This window comes from Mustelus asterias, chromosome 19 (assembly GCF_964213995.1).
Source record: "Mustelus asterias chromosome 19, sMusAst1.hap1.1, whole genome shotgun sequence".
In the NCBI taxonomy this organism is placed as follows: Eukaryota; Metazoa; Chordata; class Chondrichthyes; order Carcharhiniformes; family Triakidae; genus Mustelus; species Mustelus asterias.
The window spans coordinates 42,769,037-42,789,000 of NC_135819.1; the positions used below are offsets into that span (position 1 = coordinate 42,769,037).

The window sequence follows — 19,964 nt, forward strand, 5'->3', positions numbered from 1 at the left end:
GCATAATGATGATTTCCATGTCGTTTGCTTTGTTCAAACACCTGCTGAAAATTTGTCAGTTCTCCAATTCCCACTTGAAGAAAAGGATTTGAGACAAACATAATGATTTGTTCCATCTTGTCTACCTCCTGAAACAGTCAATTGAATTCCTTTTCCGATTTGTTGAGGTGATTACAGAATTTGTTTGGATGGAATCCATTCTGTTTGACCTGTTGTTTTCTTCAGATTTTGGAAGTGTTCAGTAACTTTGTTCTTTAACTGAGAGGACCACAGGTCCCATTTAAACTTGAACACATTCACTATCAGGTGTGTCAAGTCTCTGTCTCTCCCCTACAGTTTACAATTCAATTTTGCATCATATCCATAAGAAACACCAAGTCGAGCAACTACACATTATCTGACAGCTTGCTCTACACCTAATTTCTTGATGTTAGAAAGGTGACAATTTTAAGAAGCAGTTCTAAAAGTCTCTGGAGGACTTTTCCTCGACTTAACCACCTAGTATCTGCATGAAGGATTAACTCACCATTAATGGCATCAAACTCATTGCAACCTCTCTTGTTCAAATCGTTACTCACAGTGCTCTGGCAGGAATTGAGTTGACAATCTTGACAACAGTGGTAGTTGATAAAGATGGGGAATTCAGGATCATTTCTGCAAAGTGCAACAAAGCCTGCTTTGACACCCAATATCGACAGTGTAGCATCGTTTTTTAAACCAGTTTCTTGATCGGAATGTTTTTCTCAGTCACATACTTTTTGAATTTATTGTAGACATCCTCACCTCTTGTACTCGCTGAGTGGCATAAGGGTGAGAAAGTCCTCCTCTGTTATTGAGTTTTTGAATGTCACGTGAACAAAAACAACTAGCTGAACTGTATCCGACATGTGTACTGATTCATCAAACTGCAGTGAAAAACATTCACAGCTTGATTAGTCTTGGTGCATTTGCTGAGACACATCCTCAGACAATTCCACCCTTCTGGCTACTGTTAAAGCCCCAAGCGGCACTTGTCATAATTTCATCTTTGCTTTTAAAGTCATTCAACAAGGTGTCAGCAGCAACTATCATAGCCTCCTTGATAACTTTGCAATCGGTAATTGGCTTATGTTTCGCCAGTAGATGGCTAATGCGAACGGACGCCTCTTTGCTAGCCTTGCCTGTAACCACAGGTTTTGAAAAGAGTAACTGTTGAGCTTTCAAAATTCCTTTTAATTCCCCAACTTTCTTCATCTGTTTAAAGGAATATTTTCTTGAAATTTTGCTCATTGTCTTATGTTGCCATTCCAAGTTACCTTTTACTCAAGGCTATACTCTGTTGACAAATGGACTTGTCTTTGACATTTGTAAAATGAAATTCACTTTCCCATTCCTGGTGGAAATAGTAGGTTTATGCCCTCTTGGAGGTCCCTGGTTCCTCGCTCATCATTTTGTTTACCCAGCTTATTCTAAGTTTTAGCTGTGATATCATCATTCAATCTCTCAAGAATCATAGAAACCCTACAGTGCAGAAAGAGGCCATTTGGCCCATCGAGTCTGCACCGACCACAATCCCACCCAGGCCCTACCCCCATATCCCTACACATTTACCCGCTAATCCCTCTAACCTACGCATCTCAGGACACTAAGAGGTAATTTTTTAGCATGGCCAATCAACCTAACCCGCACATCTTTTGGACCGTGGGAGGAAACCGGAGCACCCGGAGGAAACCCACGCAGACACGAGGAGAATGTGCGAACCCCACACAGACAGTGACCCAAGCCAGGAATCGAACCCAGGTTGCTGGAGCTGTGAAGCAGCAGTGCTAACCACTGTGCTCCGTGCCGCCCAAAGATAATTAATTTAACGCATGGCATTCAGGACATCGGTAGTGTCTGACAATGGGTTGTAATTTGCAAATGAACTATTCCAAAATCCTAAGTTTTGCACAATCGAGTATTTGGAAACCATCAAGGGGATTCTCCCATCCTGCTGCACCCCAATAGCGCCTCCCAGTGCCGGATTTCTGGCAGCATCAGCTCCATGCTGGAAATAGGCATGGAGCTTCAATACCTATGCAGGACATCATTTCCCTGCAATTTAAATATCATTAGTGAGCCTGGGACTGAAATATCTGGGCCCACTAGCCTCCCCCCTCCCCACCAGGTGTATTTCAATCCAGCAGCGTTTACCGAAGTTTCCCACTTTCAGGGAGCTGGCAGCCCAATCCCACTGGAGTAAAGGTGTGTAAATGCCCCTTGGGCAGTGCCAAGGGGCCAAGTGGCAATACCCGGGGACAATCTGTTGGGGGGGGGGGGTCTGCTGCCACTTTGCATTTGAGATCAGTGTGTGAGGGAGGGCAGCCGCACTGACGGGAGTGGGGGCAGCGCGAGGCCGTCCCGGACATGCATGGTGGGGGGGGGGGGGGCGGGGAAGAGGGGAGTTGGAGGGCCAGCGATTGAGAGGCCGACAGTGTGGGGCCACTGCGCATTCATCGATCTCGGCACTGACAGATCACATGCGCAGTGGCCCAATCAGCGCTATTCTGCTGACCTCTCCAGTGGGAATTTCAGCATGATTCACGCTGAGGCACTCTGCAGTGCACAGAGTGTGGAAGATTCTTTTTGAGACTGCCACTAAAAAAAAGCGCAATTTACTCCAGTTTTCATGTGAATTCAACACTTTTTTGGGGAGAATCCACCCCCCCCCCATTGGCTCCACCGCCACCCAGAAGAACATCACTCATACTGATAGAAGGGTTTTACTGAATTTCCTGACCTCAAAAATCAGAACCAGATCAGGGATATTGTTCAAGATGCCTCAGAGGCTAACCTTGTGAAGTCTGAGACCTTGTTGGTGGTGGGGGGGGGGGCGGGGGGGGGGGGGGCAGTGGGGAGGTGTGGCATGGTTAAATGTAAAAGGATGCAAATCCAATGAGGATAATGACTTGGGAATATGTGGAGAGAAGTATCATCTGAAACATACATGATGCTTTTTTGATAATGTCAGGTCACATGATTGAAGAGAGAGATCCGGAAGAAGTGAAGCTCACACCTCATTTGGAGGTCTAGATATGTCAATACTTCCTGTAAATGAACAGTTATTGTTAATGAGACTACAGAACCAAACGGCATACTTTAGGAGACCAGACAATTCCCCTAATACTGTATAAACCTTGACCACACAACGGAACAGTGCATCTTGTATATAGTACACATTGCTACTGCTGTCCATCAGTGGTAGAGAGAGTGAATGTGGTACAAGTCAAGTGGGCTGCAGTGTTCTGGATAGTGTCAAGCATTGTTGGAGCCACACTCATCCAGACAAATGGACAGTATTCTATCACACTCCTGACTTGTGCTTAGCAGATGGTGGACAGACTTGAGAAACAGGTGAATTACTCACTGCAGATTTTCCAGCCTCTGACCTGTGTAACATTTAGTAGTTTCCTTTATTACTAATATAAAATCACTTGTATATGTTTGAATAGTTTCCTTTTGGAGTTCATGTGCTGCAAATCTTCTCCCAACACTTTGCCTTTAATTTCCTAAAGTGTCTTCAGGAATGCTTATGAATGAATGGTGTGAATACCACAGGACTAACAGCCTTGAATTACTAGAATATTGTACTTTTTCCCACACAGGATGCCCAATCCTGAAAGCCAGTAAACATCACAACTGCTTTTATTCAGGCTATAAATAAGTTTTTTAAAAAATCACGAGTGGAGAAAACACAAGAAACTGAGTGCGAGTAAACAAAAAACAAATTATTTCACAATGGGCAAAAATTTAAAAGAGAATACATTCATTACATTGTCCAATTACCTGCAGAACTTTGAAGAAGCAGGTATTTGTGAATTACATGATATGATATTTGTACACAGCTGAGGCATCACTGGGGCTATCCTTCAATTTAGACTAGACCAAAAGTCAAGTGAACATATTGGCATTGAAATCCCACGGTTTCACTTCATTGGCATTCGGCAGCTGCACTTCCCATCCTAAATTACATTTATGATGTCACTTGCATGGCTGAAATTTATGCATTGTACCTGGAAGAGCACATGACTTACCTCAACTGTTAGTATGGAGAGGAAGTCTCTTTGGGGTGAAATTCATCTGGCATAATATTTGGGCATTGAGGCTGCGATTTGCAGCATGCCCATACCTGTTGGAACTTAGTGGGTTATTCATCTACCCAATTCATTTCATGCTGTTGATCTCCATTTCAGTGCAGGTGTCCTCTGCATATTCCAGGGACCAATTATTACCAGGCTTTTTTTTTGAAACAGGGTCAGTCCCTATGTTGCATCAATGCATTGCAGACTGCTGGACAATTGTTTTTTTGCCATTCACAGAGAAGCTATGGCACACCAAGGGAAGACCACCTTCACATCCTGTACCACTTCCCTAGACTCACCATATCCAAGAGGTCCAAACCAGGATGGAGGTCATGTAAGGGGGGAGCAGGGACAGAAAACCCTTGAGACTGCGCTCAACATTTTTAAGTACAACCAACATGCAGTTATCTCAAAGACATTTATATAAACAGCACAGCAGTTAAAATGTTGGCTCAAACTCACCATTAATATCTATTTTTGTTTAATCTTTTCCAAAATGTGCACAATGCCACAGCTACAAATGTCAATTTGTCGCATCTGTAGAGGAGCAGTTCTTCATGTAGATAGAGGCAACGTGGCAAATGAATTGAAAAAAATGCTCAACAATTGTAGATTATCAACCGGCACGGTAGCACAGTGGTTAGCACTGCTGCTTCACAGCTCCAGGTTCCCGGGTTCAATTCCCGGCTTGGGCCACTGTCTGTGTGGAGTTTGCACATTCTCCTCGTGTCTGCGTGGGTTTCCTCCGGGTGCTCCGGTTTCCTCCCACAGTCCAAAGATGTGCGGGTTAGGTTGATTGGCCAGGTTAAAAATTGCCCTTTAGAGTCCTGGGATGCGTAGGTTAGAGGGATTAGCGGGTACAAACATGTGGGGATAGGACCTGGGTGGGATTGTGGTCGGTGCAGACTCGATGGGCCGAATGGCCTCCTTCTGCACTGTAGGGTTTCTATGATTCTATTTCTATAATGCATTAATCTAATTTACCCACATTTTCAGTGTTGTCACATCTTTACCTAAAAATCATTTTGTACTAACAATGCTACTGAAGATTTAGCTGTAGGTTTTCAAATTACAGATTCTAAAATGTCATGTTTACAGATTGGTAGAAAAATATTCCTCGTAGTAGCCACACAGACTGCTTCTATAACATCTGATCATCTCTTTGGGGCCAGAAGATAAAGTTAAATTGGATGTCAAGGAGACAAATAAATGTGCAAATCATTAAAACTCAACCTATTGTGATGAATCTGAGATTTCTGAAGTAAACAAAGCCCGAATAAAGATTGTTGATATTTTATTTTACTTTACATTCTTGCAAGTTTGATATTGATTGCAGAGATTAAAGAAACTATATCTCTGAAAGCACTTTATGTCCAGTCCAAATAAGAGCAAGTTATGAAATATGTTTCCCATTTCCTAGCTCTTTTTTATTTAGATGCATCAACTGTATGCAAACAAATTTGGCATTTATAGCAAAGCAATCTTGCACAGGATGATATTGTAAACATCTCTTTGCTTTTCAATGGAAATTCTATATGATAAGTAGAGAAATTTAAAATATGAATCCTCACTAACACTGAGGTTTGGCTTTTGGAAAAGAAACATGCATTTCCTAATACCGAGCACAGCTATAACAAATTTGAATATTTCAGGCTTAAAGAAAAGATATTTAGTCACATTTGTATCAGTTATTTCTAAATAAAGCAGGTCCTTTTGATGTACAACACAGGCACCAGTTAAGACTTTTATGTTTAACATTTCATAAGTTATCAGATTTAAATTTGAAGACAACACAATGACGTAGATAATCAGTTAACATTTATTTTTTTCTTTTACAGGTTCATTTATGAATCAACAGAATCCATTTACTAGATCCATATAATTTCATAGAAAGTATACCTATAAAACATGTACAGTAACATGAAGTAACAAATATAGCTCTAACTTTACAACACTAAATGTACAAATATTTCAGATTTTAATAAAGTTATACTTGGGTCCTCTCAGAAGATATAGATATCCCCAATACCCATTAATAAAAATTGAATATATCAGAATTGCCAAGATAGCTGATTACTACATCTCTTGGTGATATATGTACTTCACAGAATTATAGGATTTTGTGCGTTTGTTATTAGAATCAAATTTGATTGTTTTTCTGTCACTGTATTTGTTTAAAATGTTACAAGAAGATTGGTTTATTGAACATTGGAATATAACAAAACGATTTAAGCTTTTAAGCTATACAATTTTTTTGTTCATTTTAAAGAGAATGTTAAAAGAGAATGTAATAACTGGCAAAATGGTCCCTATTCAGATTATTGGTCAGCTTCACTGGAGCACCAACTTTAATGTGTTAAACAGTGCCATAAAAATGCTAGTGTTGCAGATTTAGTACATTGTAATAGCATTTTTATTATATATTATTCTTTTAATTACTTTTTTTCATCTTTGAAATTCAATTCCTTGATCATCATAAAAATTATCTTGGCAATCCCACTATATTCAACCAGCTTGACAAAGTACTTTATCAAAAGTGTTATTGTCGCACCTCTTATCATCCAGTAAATGTCCTATCAGATGGTGATTTATTCATACAATCTGAATATTACAATACCTTCATTGCATTGCAATGCTGAAGTCAAATTCATAATTCAGGGATGTTTGCAATTTCTTAGTGCTTTAAACCAACAATAATATTTTTTGAAGTAAATCAAGTCCAGATTTGCTGTAGATCCACATGTACATCAACATGTATTTCTGCATGGAAAATATATGCAACTCTAATTTGTATATTAATAATCCTTCTGGTATCAACATTACATCACTATCTGTTATATATAAATACACTGTTACAACACAGAAGCATTTAGTCATTTTGATTGTGTTATGTAGCTGATGGACAGTTGAAACACTTTACTATTGATGTACTAATGTTTCCATAGACCAACTTTTAGAATATTCATATGAAAAAATTGCAATAATTAACAAGCTAATGTAACTTGATTAGGCTATCGCCTAGCAACTCTGCAGGCAAACATATTTAATTTACTTAGAAGTACCTGGCTAATGTTTCTTAAATGAACTAACAGGTTGTGAATATACAAGTTGCTGCCCTGAACCAGAAAGATTTCACTGGCAAGGATTTAAATTGTTATTTTTGAGCAATAGTGACATCAGGCACTCAATGCAGTCACAAAGAATAATTATTTTCCTGCAATTGTAATAATTCATCTTAATCTCAAGTGCGCCCTCCTTCTGCACCAGTATATTTTCATTGATTCCTGTAAGCTGCTTTGGATGAGACAGCAAATTTGTCTGGGATTCCAAATTTTGGAGGATAAAAAACTCACAACCAATTGCAGTTGAACCAATTGTAGTATGCCCCTGTTATTCCAGTATTTTTGGTATGAAATAATTCAAATATTACATCCAATATGTATCAGTTTTTGTTTGAATTGTTAATATTTTAATGCTTTTAATTTTTCTGTTTAACAACGATTTCTGTTGTGCATTTCAGAGCACTGAACTCTGGAATACATTATTCTCTGGTTCTACCCACTGTTAAATTGAATGCACACTATAAAAAGGTGCATCTAAAATTACTTAACATTGTAATACAAAATATTCTCATTGGAATGTGTTTTTGGTCAATTCAGTTCTTTTCATACAGTGATGTAAATTATATTTATAATTAGCAACTGTCTTCATAACTTGACAAATGAAGTAGGTACATATTGTTGTAATGCAGCACTGGATTTGATGTAGACTCAATATAGATCAATTAGATGTTCAATCAATTTAAGGTGTATATTTTACAACTTGTGCTTAACAAAATAGTGCCAAATACTGCAAGAACATCAACTGGAAAACAAGGCCAGTAATCAAATAGTATTTAGTTCTCACTGAAGCCAACTAACCAAGTGCTCCATGATATTTTACTAAACTAACTCAACACTGATTTTATACTAAAAATGATCTACCGCTGAGGGATCTAGCAACGTAGTATTTCTGTTTATATTCAATTAAGGCAGACTTTTTTTTTTACAATTGCCTGTGTGCGTGCATTTTTCACTAGAAAAAAAATGGAGAACTGATGATGGAATGCCCACAGGTTAAGAAAAACATTCTTTGGTAAAAAGTTAAGATGGTTGGCCCCCAATTCCAAAATATAAATCTCTAATCAGATCATAAAATATGTTGAATAAAATGACAGATATGAAAATGCATACCCTGATCCAATGAATACTTGTTTTACTCTCTAGTCCCCATTTGTCACTAGGAAGCATTTACAAAGCTGCTACAATCAAAGGCAGTTTCAATTTGAACCATCAACCCTCACAAGCACTCTAACATGATTGCTGGCAATGTTAGAACATTAAAAGGCCACGTGTGCTAACTTGTTAGATATGCCAACTGCAAACACCACCACCAGTGCAAATTGTATGCTGAAAAGAAAGGATTTCTCGATAAACAAATCAATAGAATCAATTGGAAATAAAATCCCTTAGCTGTATTTCTGTGACTTTAGAAAAATATAGATTTTGTAATCATGCATTTGGGCATCATTAATATTAAATTTTACTGAAAGGTAGTCAAACAAAATCTCAAAAACATTATAAATATCAGTTTTATAATTTAATAGATGGGTTCAATTCTATGGTTAGATATTTTTCAGACGATTTGCAGCATAGAGTAGTAGAACGAATTATACGAAATTGAGAAAACTGAAAGATTACTTAACAAAAACATGCATAAATTGTGTTAGAATGGGTTTTCCACATAGGGACTGTATGCCAGTGATGTTAGGCACTGGAAATGCAATTTTTGTCCACAATTACTAAGTAGAATATTTAAGTAATTCTTTTAACAATGTTTCTCCTCCCTTTCAAAGCTAATTATATTCTAATAAATTTAGGTTCATAAAGCATTAATTACCAGGACAGGCATGTGTTTAGCCAACTTTGTTCTGTATCTGTCTGCTAGATGTATGTGAGTGGGTGACAAACTTGATCATTCTCTTGCTTGAGAAAATTCCTCAACTTCTTTGAAGACCTAGACAGATAAGTTTTTGCCAAAAGGGAGAAAAACATAAACATCCCATATGTCACAGAATATCAGCAGACTAATACATATCACCAGGCTACTGCAAATAACCTTGCTTTAGCATACCACATACCAGAACACTGTCAAAGCTAATATGGCTGCCGTGTTTCCAAAAGGTTACAATTAAGAATTATTTGAATGCAAAACATTACATCAAGATGATCTAAAAGGCTTTTATGCTGCGTCTTTTATCGTCACCTCAATATTAGATACAGAATCTAATAATGACTGTCAGCATTAAGTATTATCAGTAAGTTCAGAATACGTTTGTTTGCCCACCTGTGTACCATATAATGTCATCTTCATTTTCAGTTCTTTGACAAAGTGGACTAGAAGCTATAAAAAAAAAGTATAGCTGTTTACAAAGACCCACTGAAGTTAGAGAATTAGAAGTATAGAATGATTTTGTTTAAAATAGAAGAAGCATCTAAGTGCAGAATCACACACCAAGCCAGAAACAGAGTAGATAGACACCAATATTCCTTGATTCTTGAGTGGAATGAATTAAGAACACCACAGTAGAATATCACTCTACATCAGAAGCATCATTATCAGAAAGATGATAATTGCTTCCTTTCACTCGAATATATTCGATGTGCCGACCTTCATCAGACTCCAAAATGCCACATGTGCATAGCCTGTTCTCAAATAAGCTCTCAATTTCCTCCAACTTTATTCCTTTAGTTTCTGGAAGGCATCCATACACGAAGAGCAACCCCAAAGTAGTTAGTCCGGAATACAAGAAGAAAGTACCTAAACAGAGAGTGAGGAAAGAAATTAATTTGGCTGAACACAGATTGATACTGGAGACTTTATGCATTGATTTGCCGAGGATATCACAATGAAACTATGTAGGAGGCCTGAGTGAGTCAAATGCAATCAATATCCAAGAGGCAATAAGTAACGTTTTAAAATTTAGAAGTGGGGGAAAATATTTCAGTTCCCAAGATGCTCTAACATTTGAGTTCACATTGAAAGCCTGAAACACAAGGTCAAACCTTAAAGGCTGTCAAATAATGTTAAAAGTATTAACCTTACGATGCACTAACACAACATAAATGGTGGGAGTTTTGTTCTGGGGGTTCTCAATCTTGCAGAGAGGATGAAATATGTGCCGAGAACCCAGAAATTGCAGTGGTGGTATCGGAGGAAATGTTTTGAGGAGATAACCAAGAGAGCACCTCCAGGGGCCCTGCCCAATTAGGGACAGCAAGTGGGCTCCACCGGGGAGACAATTGGGATGACCAAGACTCTGGGCAGCCACTGGCAGAGATCAATACTGTGAACATGGTAGGTAGGTAGAAGAATTCAGAGAGAGGGCAGATACTGAGAGGATGTTTCCTCTCATGGGTTAATTTAGAAATAGGGGCACAGTTTCAAAATAAGGGGTTTCCCATTTAAGATGGAATAAGGAAGAATTTCTTCCTTCAGAATATTGTTAATCATTGGAGCTTGCATCAAGATTGAGGTGCCCTCTTGAAGGCTAAAAAGTTTAAAATTAAAATGTGCCCATAGTTGCTAAGCCAGCCTTTGTGGAAGGTGAAAGCCCTTTAAAGGATGCTTATGGATGCAGCTGTGAACCTCTGGCAATAGTGACTGCAGCAACGAGAGGAGGCAGAGAGTTAAATGAGACAGGAACTGCCCATTGGGAGGCCGCCATCTGACAGACTTCAGCCTCAGCAGCCTGTGAAGCATGGCAATTGGCCACCACCAACCCTTGCCTTCAGCAACCTCCCTCAAATTAAGTTGGAAACAGGGACATCCTGGCAGACCAGCAAGTCAGTCAGTAGCATGAAATTGGCAGCTTCTGAACTTTTCACCTTGTTGAATGAAAGTTCAGTCTTATATTTCAGTAAATGTTGCTCATACATGAATCACAAAAATTCAGCATGCAGATATAGTAATAAGAGCAAATAGAAGAATAAAATGGGGGAAATTTTGTTACAACTATATAGATACCTCGCCTGGAGTAGTGTACAGTTTAGGTCTCCTTATTTAAAGAGGGAAATACTTGCATGGGAGACTTTTCAAAGAAGGTGCATTAAGCTTAATTCCTGGGATGAAGTGGATGTTTTATGAAGAAAGGCTGTGCAATTGAGCCTATGCTCACTGAAGTTTAGAAGGAAGAGGTAATTCTGAAACATATACAATTCAGAGACAGGGTAGATACTGAGAGGATGTTTCCTCTTGTGGGTTAATCTAGAAATAGGGGCACAGTTTCAAAATAAGGGGCACAGTTTCAAAATAAAGGGGTTCCCATTTAAGATGGGATAAGGAAGAATTTCTTCTCTCAGAATATCGTTAATTGCTAGAATTTTCTGCCCTAGAGAGAAATGCAGGGTTGGGTCATTGAATATATTCAATGCTAAACTAGACAAATTTTTGACCTACGAGTGAGTCAAGGGTTATGGGGAACAGACAGGAAAGTGGAGTGAAGGACACAATCAGATAATTTTATTGAATGGCAGCAAAGACTCATGGGACCAAGTGGCCTGCTCGGACTTCATATTCTGCATGCATGTTCAAATTTAGATGCTACATTCTGAACTTCTAATCAGTTCAAGGTCGATTCTTCATGAAGTGTTTCCATGCTTATTAAATACAAGCCTGCACAACATCTGAACTAATTTGCATAAGTTATGCATTCTGTTGTTTGTCTTCTTGGTATTGTAACTTTTTAACTGAGGTAGTTTGTTAAATGGAGTGAAAATTAAACTTTAACAATTATATATTAAAATGGAAAATGTTGTGAAATAAAATTCATCCTTACCATAATATGTAAGATGCTGTGCCAAATGCAAAAATGACACTGACACAAGAACATTGAAAATCCAATTGACTCCAGAAGAACAAGCATTCCCTGTACTTCGGGCCCACGTTGGATATATTTCAGAATTTACTGTCCAAGGCATAGAACCCATTCCTAAAAAATAGAATAATAGCCTTGAGTACTATTAGTACACTTATTTCCAAATACAGGTTTTCCTGATAATGGCTCATAATTTCCTGTCAAGGTAATAGTGAGACTCATGGTGTTCACTGTTATTTACATGCCAGTCACAAAGCATTTTCAAGCAAAGACAGATGCACATTTAGAAGTGAATCCAAAAATTCCTGTTCTAGATGCACCATTAACTTCACAAAAAGGGTGCAATGCTCATTTATTTGCAGTGTGATGATACTGCATATTTAAGAATTGCATTTGTGTCATGTTTCTTCTAAACGGATTTTACATTTCAACTCTGATTATGATGCCAAATTGTCTGCAGCCACCTGTTGATACTTTGGCAGGTTAATTGATCCTAATTATTGGAGTGTTTGTTTTAATCTCGGTTAATGTATGATTATGTTAGGGTTGTCCCCCAGGGTTTTGATTAATTTGACTGACAAGAGAATTGTGCATGGGTGGAGCTACTCTTACAGAGCGAGAACAAGCGAATAGTTGCAGTTTAAACTTGACCAGAGTAGGAACTCTTTCTCTCGCTCCGTCGGTCTGTCTGGAAATTCAAGTCTGGGAACCTACTGGAAAATAGATATCTCTCCAGAGGTCTGCAAAAGGCAAGAGATGTTTGCAACCTCTCTTAAAGGAGAGACAGGTGTGAAGACAGGTTTATCTCAGAAGGTTGTTGTCTGGGAGTCAGAAGACCGGTGTCTCTCTGTATCTCTGTCCAGAGGGTTAAAAGGCTGGTGAACTGGTAATTCACATAAGCCTGTGTGAGTCTTGTTAACTGATTCTGAAGAGGTATTTACATCTATATGGATACTGCTTAAATTAGAACTAATATCAATAGCTAGCAGTTAAAAAAGTGACCTTGTCATGTTTAAATGTTCCAATTGGTAAATTTATGCTAATTATTTTTGTTATATTTCAACTGTGTTGTTAAATAAAGATTTTTAAATAAAAGCTTCCTAGTGGGCCAATAGAATCACACCTGGAGCGGAATACCTTATACTCGCACTAAAGCCAAAGTCAAGAAAAGTTGATGTCAAGGTTAATTTCATAATAGCATTTCTGATTTGGTCCCTAACAATGGTAGATACAAACTAAACATACCACACAAAGTTTGGCTTGCCATTTCAGTCCAAGTATCCTTTTAAATGGTGCGATAAATTAATTGTTGCCATTTGATGTAATAGTTAATTTTCAATGCCAGAAACAAGTGTTCAGTCTCATTCCTTCAGTTTTTAACTACAAAGATTTTCTTTAAAAATCTAAAATGTTTTTGTACATTTTCTTTCTGTTCCTTTTTTTCCTCTTAATTTATTACACTTAATTTGTTATTCTAACAATCATTTAACAATCCTTCAATCTGATTATGCAGTTCTTTCCCCTGTTCACATCTTAAAAATATTCAATGACTCTACCTCCACTGCTCTCTGGGGAAGAGAATTCCACATACTAACAACCCTGGAGATAAAATAAATTCTCATCTTCAATTTAAATGGGAGACCCCCTATCCTTAAACTGTGCCCCCTAGTTCTAGTTTCTCCCATAAGGGGAAACATCCTCTCAGCATCCATCCTGGTCAAGTCCCCTCTGGATCTTATGTTTCAATAAGACTACCTCTCATTCTTCTAAACTCCAGTGGATACAGGCTCAACTTGCTCAACCTTTCCTCATAAGATAATCTCTTCATTCCAAAAATCAGTCGAGTGAATCTTCTTGGAACTGGTTCTAATGCAATTAGACCCTTTCTTACACAGTTACTCCAGATGCTTTTCAGAGGGCAATGCGCTGTTTCCATCTCAGACTTTGAAGCTAACATTTAAAAAGGAGGAAAGGGAACAGTAATTTTAGAGTACACCCATGTGCAGTTAGATGTTGAAATCCAGAAGTTCCTGTCAGATACCCTGCTCTTGCACAGGGTATGCTGCTGCAATCTTCACTAAGAGCCTAGCACAGAAATCAATGCAAGGCTGCAACTTGTGGTCACTTGGTGTGCCACAGATTCTTAATTTGGGGCATTCAGCAGTCGGTGAAATTTTTTAATAGCGTAAGAATTCAAACACCCTCTTGAACCCGGAAAGCAGTCTCATTGCTCCAAAACTTGGTGTTGGAGATTCTTAAAGAAATTAAGACAATTTATTTTAATTGTTCTGTTTGCTTCTGATCTCTTTTTTAATAACATCGGTCTTTCCCAATCTGATCAATCAGAGTGGTTGAAGAGCCTCAGTTTCTTGTCCTGCTCATCGATGCCACAGAACTACTGTTTAGGCCACCACACTAGGTCATTTGCCTGTTTATCAGCTTCATCTCAACCAGCTGAGTGTTGGATGACGTCTTGACTACGTTATCAATCAGAATGTATTCAGCAATAACCTGCTGAACGATGCTCAGTTTAGATTTCACCAATCACTCAGTTTCAAACCTCATTGTAGCCTTGGTCCAAACATAGACAAAAGAGCTGAATTCCAACAATGGGGAGAATTTGACATCAAGGGAACATTTGACCTAGCATGGCATCAAGGAGTCCAAGCAAACTTGAAGTCAATGGAGTTGAGAACTTTCCACTGACTGAAATTAATTCCAGCACATAAGAAGATGGGTATGGTTGTTGGGAGGATCCAAGACATTTTTTAAAAATTCATTTTATGAGATGTGGATGTCACTGGCTAGACCTGCATTTATTGCATATCCTTAATTTACCATGATAAGATGGTGGTGAGCTGCCTTCTTGAATTGCTGCAATCCATGTGGTGTAGGTACATGTTCAGTGCTGTTAGGGAAGGAGTTGACCCAGTGTGTTGATACAGCAACAACGATAGAATGGCAATTATAGTTCCAAATCAGGATGGGGAGTGACTTGGAGGGGAATTTCCTGGTGGTAGTGTTCCAATGTGTCTGCCTCCCTTATACTTCTAGGTAAGCTTGAAAGGTGCTGCCTAAGATGCCTTAGTGATTTCCTGCTGTGTTTCTTGTAAACAGTACACACTGCTGCCAATATGCATCTGTGGCGGACGGAGTGAATGTTTGTGGAAGGGGTGCCAATTAAATGGGCTGCTTGTCCTGGATGGTGTTTTGGAGAGCCGGGAGGCCAGGAGTCCTGGCCTCTGGCCTGTTCTTGCAGCCACAGTATTTACATGGCTAGTTCAGTTCTGCTTTTGGCCAATGGTAACCCCAAGGAAGTTGATTCTGACTGATTCAGCAATCACAATGCAACTGAATGTCTAGGGATTATGGATAGATTCTCTCGTTGGCAGTGGTTGTTGCCTGGCACTTCTGTGGTGTGAACGTTACTTGCCACTTGTTAGCCCAAGCCTGGATATTGTACAGCTTCTGCTGACTTTGGAACAATGCTACATTGTTGCAGTAGTTCCTCACCCAACTACTTCCAAATCCAATGAATGAAAAATAAACCAAAAATTAGTGAAAATCTACGCCAAGCAGGACCTTGCAGAAACTGGGCATATCTCAGCAACATGAATGGCGACACAATTCCTTCACTACTGACTGCAAATTCTGAATTCCTACAATTGCAACTTTAAATCATATTCTATATATGCAGAATAGATTTTCCTTCCATTTAAAACTAAAAAATATGAAATGTTTAATTATAATTCACTTATTATTTAATTGTCCACAATACAAATAATTGAAAGATCATCATATTGAAGTATTTCATACCAGGTGCAAAAAAGACAAGGTATAGGATAAGACCCAATAACGCAGTCCAGGAATATACTGTGGGGCAGAAGTTGTATGCCCAAGATAATCCTTCCTTCTTAAACTCTGAAGAATTGCTGCATCTGCAAGAAATAATAGAATATTGTAATGGACAGCAGCAGACACAGAATAACTGATATGAAATCTCAAAGTTCAAAAATAATTTTAACATAAACAAAGCATAATCACAGATATCAAAACCCTTCGCTGCTGAAATGGAGAAAACTGGTCCAAACCAGAATGAACCTGAAATGCATTGTGTCAGCTAGAATGATCATTGGACTATCCAGTAGAGAAACATGACAGCAAAGTTAGTAAGTAATCTTTTGGGAGTCTGTCCATGTGGAAAAATATCTTTTGTGGCAACAGTTATTAATATAATCCTTCCATTATAAATATGGGACCAATCTCATCCACTCTAGAAGGGCACTACATGCGGCCACAATTTTGTGCAAAGAGGCATCTCGTAACCTTCTTTTACTCCAACAACTCTGATAAAATCTCTCATTATTCCTCCCCTGCAGTGTCTTTTGTGATCATATTAAATTGATGAATTTCATCACTGACTCCCCAGAGAATAAATGCATTTATTTATTCAGTCCTACAACATATGTAAATATGGGTTCAATGCCTGTATTTATTGGGCTGCAGGGAGGCTTGAATCTCCATCTTCAAATCGAAAAATCAATATTTAATGGGATGTAGTGCATAACCATGCTGAAGAAATTAGGATGAATGGAAGGCACAAGCTCATTTAAAGGTAAATTGTTTGTGACTATGCGCCATTGGAAGAATTCCTAATCCTTCCTATCTAATTCATCAAGCATCCATTTAAACCTAAAGCTATCACTTGCCTGATGACAATGAGAAGTTTGGAGACTACACTGTGGTGATGGGTTTTCACACAGACAGTTAGCTGACCGAAACAAATTGATTAAATTTAAGCAGCTTCATCAATGACCATCCCTCCACCATAAGGTTAGAAGTAGGGATGTTCACTGAAGATTACAAAATGTTCAGTCCCATTTGCAACTCCAGATAACGAAACAACCTTTGCATGTAGCAAGATCTTGACAACACTCTGGCTTGGGCTGATAAACAGCAAATAACAGATCACACAAACATTTATTGCTATCGTTAAAATATGTTGTTTATTACTTTAATTGGGACTATCCTATACCTGGAAAATCATATTATTCAGTTAAAACATTAGTTTTAGTAATTGAGTAAGTTGTACAGAACAACAAAACTATATATTATATTGTAACAAAATATGTATATTGTCACTTATTTTCCAGCAATACAGGGCATCAGCACTGATATTGGTATTGATGTAATCTGGTACAGAATGACAGCTTCTGCGTTTTAGCTTGTGAATTCCAACCTCAGCCCTGCCATTAAAATAAATAGATCACCACTGGCAGATGGCATTTCCAGGGGCAATGATCAAAAACAAAATGAAAATGGAATTTTCCCCCCTTCACATTATTGCTTCTCTACAATTGTTTTACATGATTTGCCACAAAATAAATCTCAGATTCCTCATATCCTATTTGCGAGAACCATTTCTTCCCTTTTCAATACATTTTTTTAGTTTTACACATCACCAGGCATTAAACTTCCCACAAGTTCACAACATAAATACAGATGATGACATTTGGCCCGCTTTAGTTCACCTCTCCAGAAAGACCTCATAGTTCTCCCCCCAACTGATTCAAATCACGAGTGAAACCAACAATGCGGGTTCAATTTCCATACCGACTGAGGTTATTCACGAAGGCTCGCCTACCCAACCTTGCCCCATGCCTGAGGTGTGGTGATTTTCAGATTAAAATCACCACCAGTCAGCTCTCCCCCTCAAAGGGGAGAGCAGCTTATGGTCATTTGGAACTATGGCACTAATTGGCACCTTTAAATATTTTCAATTTATTAAAAAACGATTGACCACTTTTAACCAACACCAGGTTACCACATTTATATATAATCAAGGAACTATTTTATTGCAAGCTTCAAAAAAACTTTGTTCTAAAGCATTGCCCAACTGTGCTGTTTTATGGGGGAATTTTCCTTTCAGCAGTGTAATAGAAAATTTGAGCGGAAGAAGTACTTTTCAAAAATTACTAGTTTTGAGCACAATTTACACTTAGATCGCTGACTGCACAAAACTCTATCTCCCAGTGTTCAAAACATAAACAAATACAAAATTGATGTTTTAACAATCAAACAGTTTAGTAATATAATATTTGCCATCTCAGCTTTTCAAAGATATTTAGTTACATCTTTATGTATCAATTATAAAGTACAGGAGCCATGTCATTGAAGTAAAGAGAAAGGTTGGAACTCCAAAATGGCTGTCAAAACCAACAGAATGTCAAAAAAGTAAACCATGATAGGATCAAGAAACCTAAATTCTTACCAATGGAATAGTGAAGAGCATTCCCACCACCTATTCAGCTACCAGTTGTCAAATCACTTGAGCTACTAGGATCATCTCGGATAGGATACAAGTAAACGCCTTTTCAAAAAGATACATTTTTCCACACACCTTCTAACCGTCAAGCCCCCCAGAGGGACAAAAATATTCAGCACATTCAGCTTTAGGTGTGAACTAACTGGCCAGGCTAAAAATCCTGAGCTCCACTGGTAGAAGATTATACCATGAGTGTGTAAACAAAAGCTGCATAAACATAAGCTAGGCAAGTATTCTTATCTATCACCTAGCTAGGCCATAGAAAAAAAACTGATGGAGGATGTTCACATGTCCACATAATTGCTTCCCTATTTATTTTTAATGATGCAAAAATCAGATGGGTCTCCACTGCATTCCTTCCCACTACTCATTGCTCTGCCCAGATGAAAATCACCATATAGGGTCTGAGGATGCTATAAAATTAAGATTGTAATCTGGTTAAGTACATATGACCTGGATACCACCCCCCCCCCCCCCCCCCCCGAAAATACAGCATCTCAAAAACACAAAAACCTGGAACTAGGTGACAGGTTTATCAGCATCTGAAAATAAAAGATACAGGTTAATATTTCAAGATGAGGCCATTCATCAAAATTATTCCTTAAAAATTTGTGCAAATCCATCTTTTCTCTGTTTCTTTCTGTTAGGTTAATCTAGATTCTCTTACAGTCAACAAATGTTCTGCAAGTTTCATACCTGCCCCAGGCAGCCATAGACTCAGACCTCTTGCTGACAGGAACACAGGATGACTCAGTAACATTGGAACTTTCCAGTTTAAAACAGAAGCCACAGTTTGGGTCCAACATACAGTTATTACAAGAGCTGAAATTATAAAATGAAAACCATTAAAATTGGGATTTGCATTGTAAACATGCATAATAACAACTTACATTTATGGGAACTGTAACAATGATAATGCGACTGGATCAGCAATTCAGAGGCCCAGATGCCAGAGGGGTGTTCAAATCCCATAATGACAACTGGAGGAATTTAAATGAATTTATAAATCTACAATAAAATGCAAGTTGCATTATTCATGACTACGGGATTATCATTAAAACCCATCCAGTTCACTGAGGCCCTTTAGAAAAAGTTCAATCTTTTGTCTTTACATGGTCTAGCCTACAATGTGACTCCAGACCCAAAGCATTGTGGTTGACTCTTAACTTCCCTTTGGAATGGCCCAGTAAGCATTTCAGTTATATCAAATGGTTCCAAAATAGTGTCAAAAAGGAATAAAACCAGGCAGACCACTCGGCATCGACCGAGGCACCAGAACCAAAATGGACCACCCAGCACAGTCAACCCTGCAAAGTACGCCTCCCTAATTTCTGCAGACTACAGCCAAAATTGGAAGCACTCTCTAACAGTAACAACGGCCTGACACGATCATACTCACAGAATTGTACCTCACAGCAAACGTACCAGACTCCCCCTTCACCATTCCTGGGTATATTCTGTCACACTAATAGGATAGACTCACCAGAGGTGGCTACACACGGTATATAGTCAAGAGATTACGGCCCTATGTCTCCTTGACTCTGGGTCCCATAAAATGTTATGGCATCAGGTCAAACATAGCAAGGAAACCATGTACTGATTACCAGCTTCCATCCTTCCTCAA

At 38.5% G+C, this 19,964-nt stretch overlaps 1 protein-coding gene across 3 annotated transcripts in view; it reads right to left on the minus strand.

Annotated features, from left to right (window-relative positions):
* Nucleotides 1–5,286: 5,286 nt before the first annotated feature.
* The window catches only part of LOC144507911 (proton myo-inositol cotransporter-like), a 138,578-nt gene continuing 123,900 nt past the window's right edge, over nt 5,287–19,964 (minus strand). The window contains exons 7-12 of one of the 3 annotated variants that reach the window (XR_013500165.1): nt 19,037–19,162; nt 15,832–15,953; nt 11,977–12,129; nt 9,810–9,959; nt 9,039–9,542; nt 5,287–6,860 (exon numbers count right to left, since the gene is read on the minus strand). Coding sequence is in view for 2 of the 3 variants with exons in the window: in XM_078235397.1 (XP_078091523.1) it covers nt 9,463–9,542; nt 9,810–9,959; nt 11,977–12,129; nt 15,832–15,953; nt 19,037–19,162 (631 nt within the window). In the remaining variant the exon portion in view is untranslated. Of the gene's footprint in view, nt 9,543–9,809; nt 9,960–11,976; nt 12,130–15,831; nt 15,954–19,036; nt 19,163–19,964 lie in introns of all 3 variants that reach the window. The other 2 variants (XM_078235398.1, XM_078235397.1) reach the window with 2 other exon arrangements.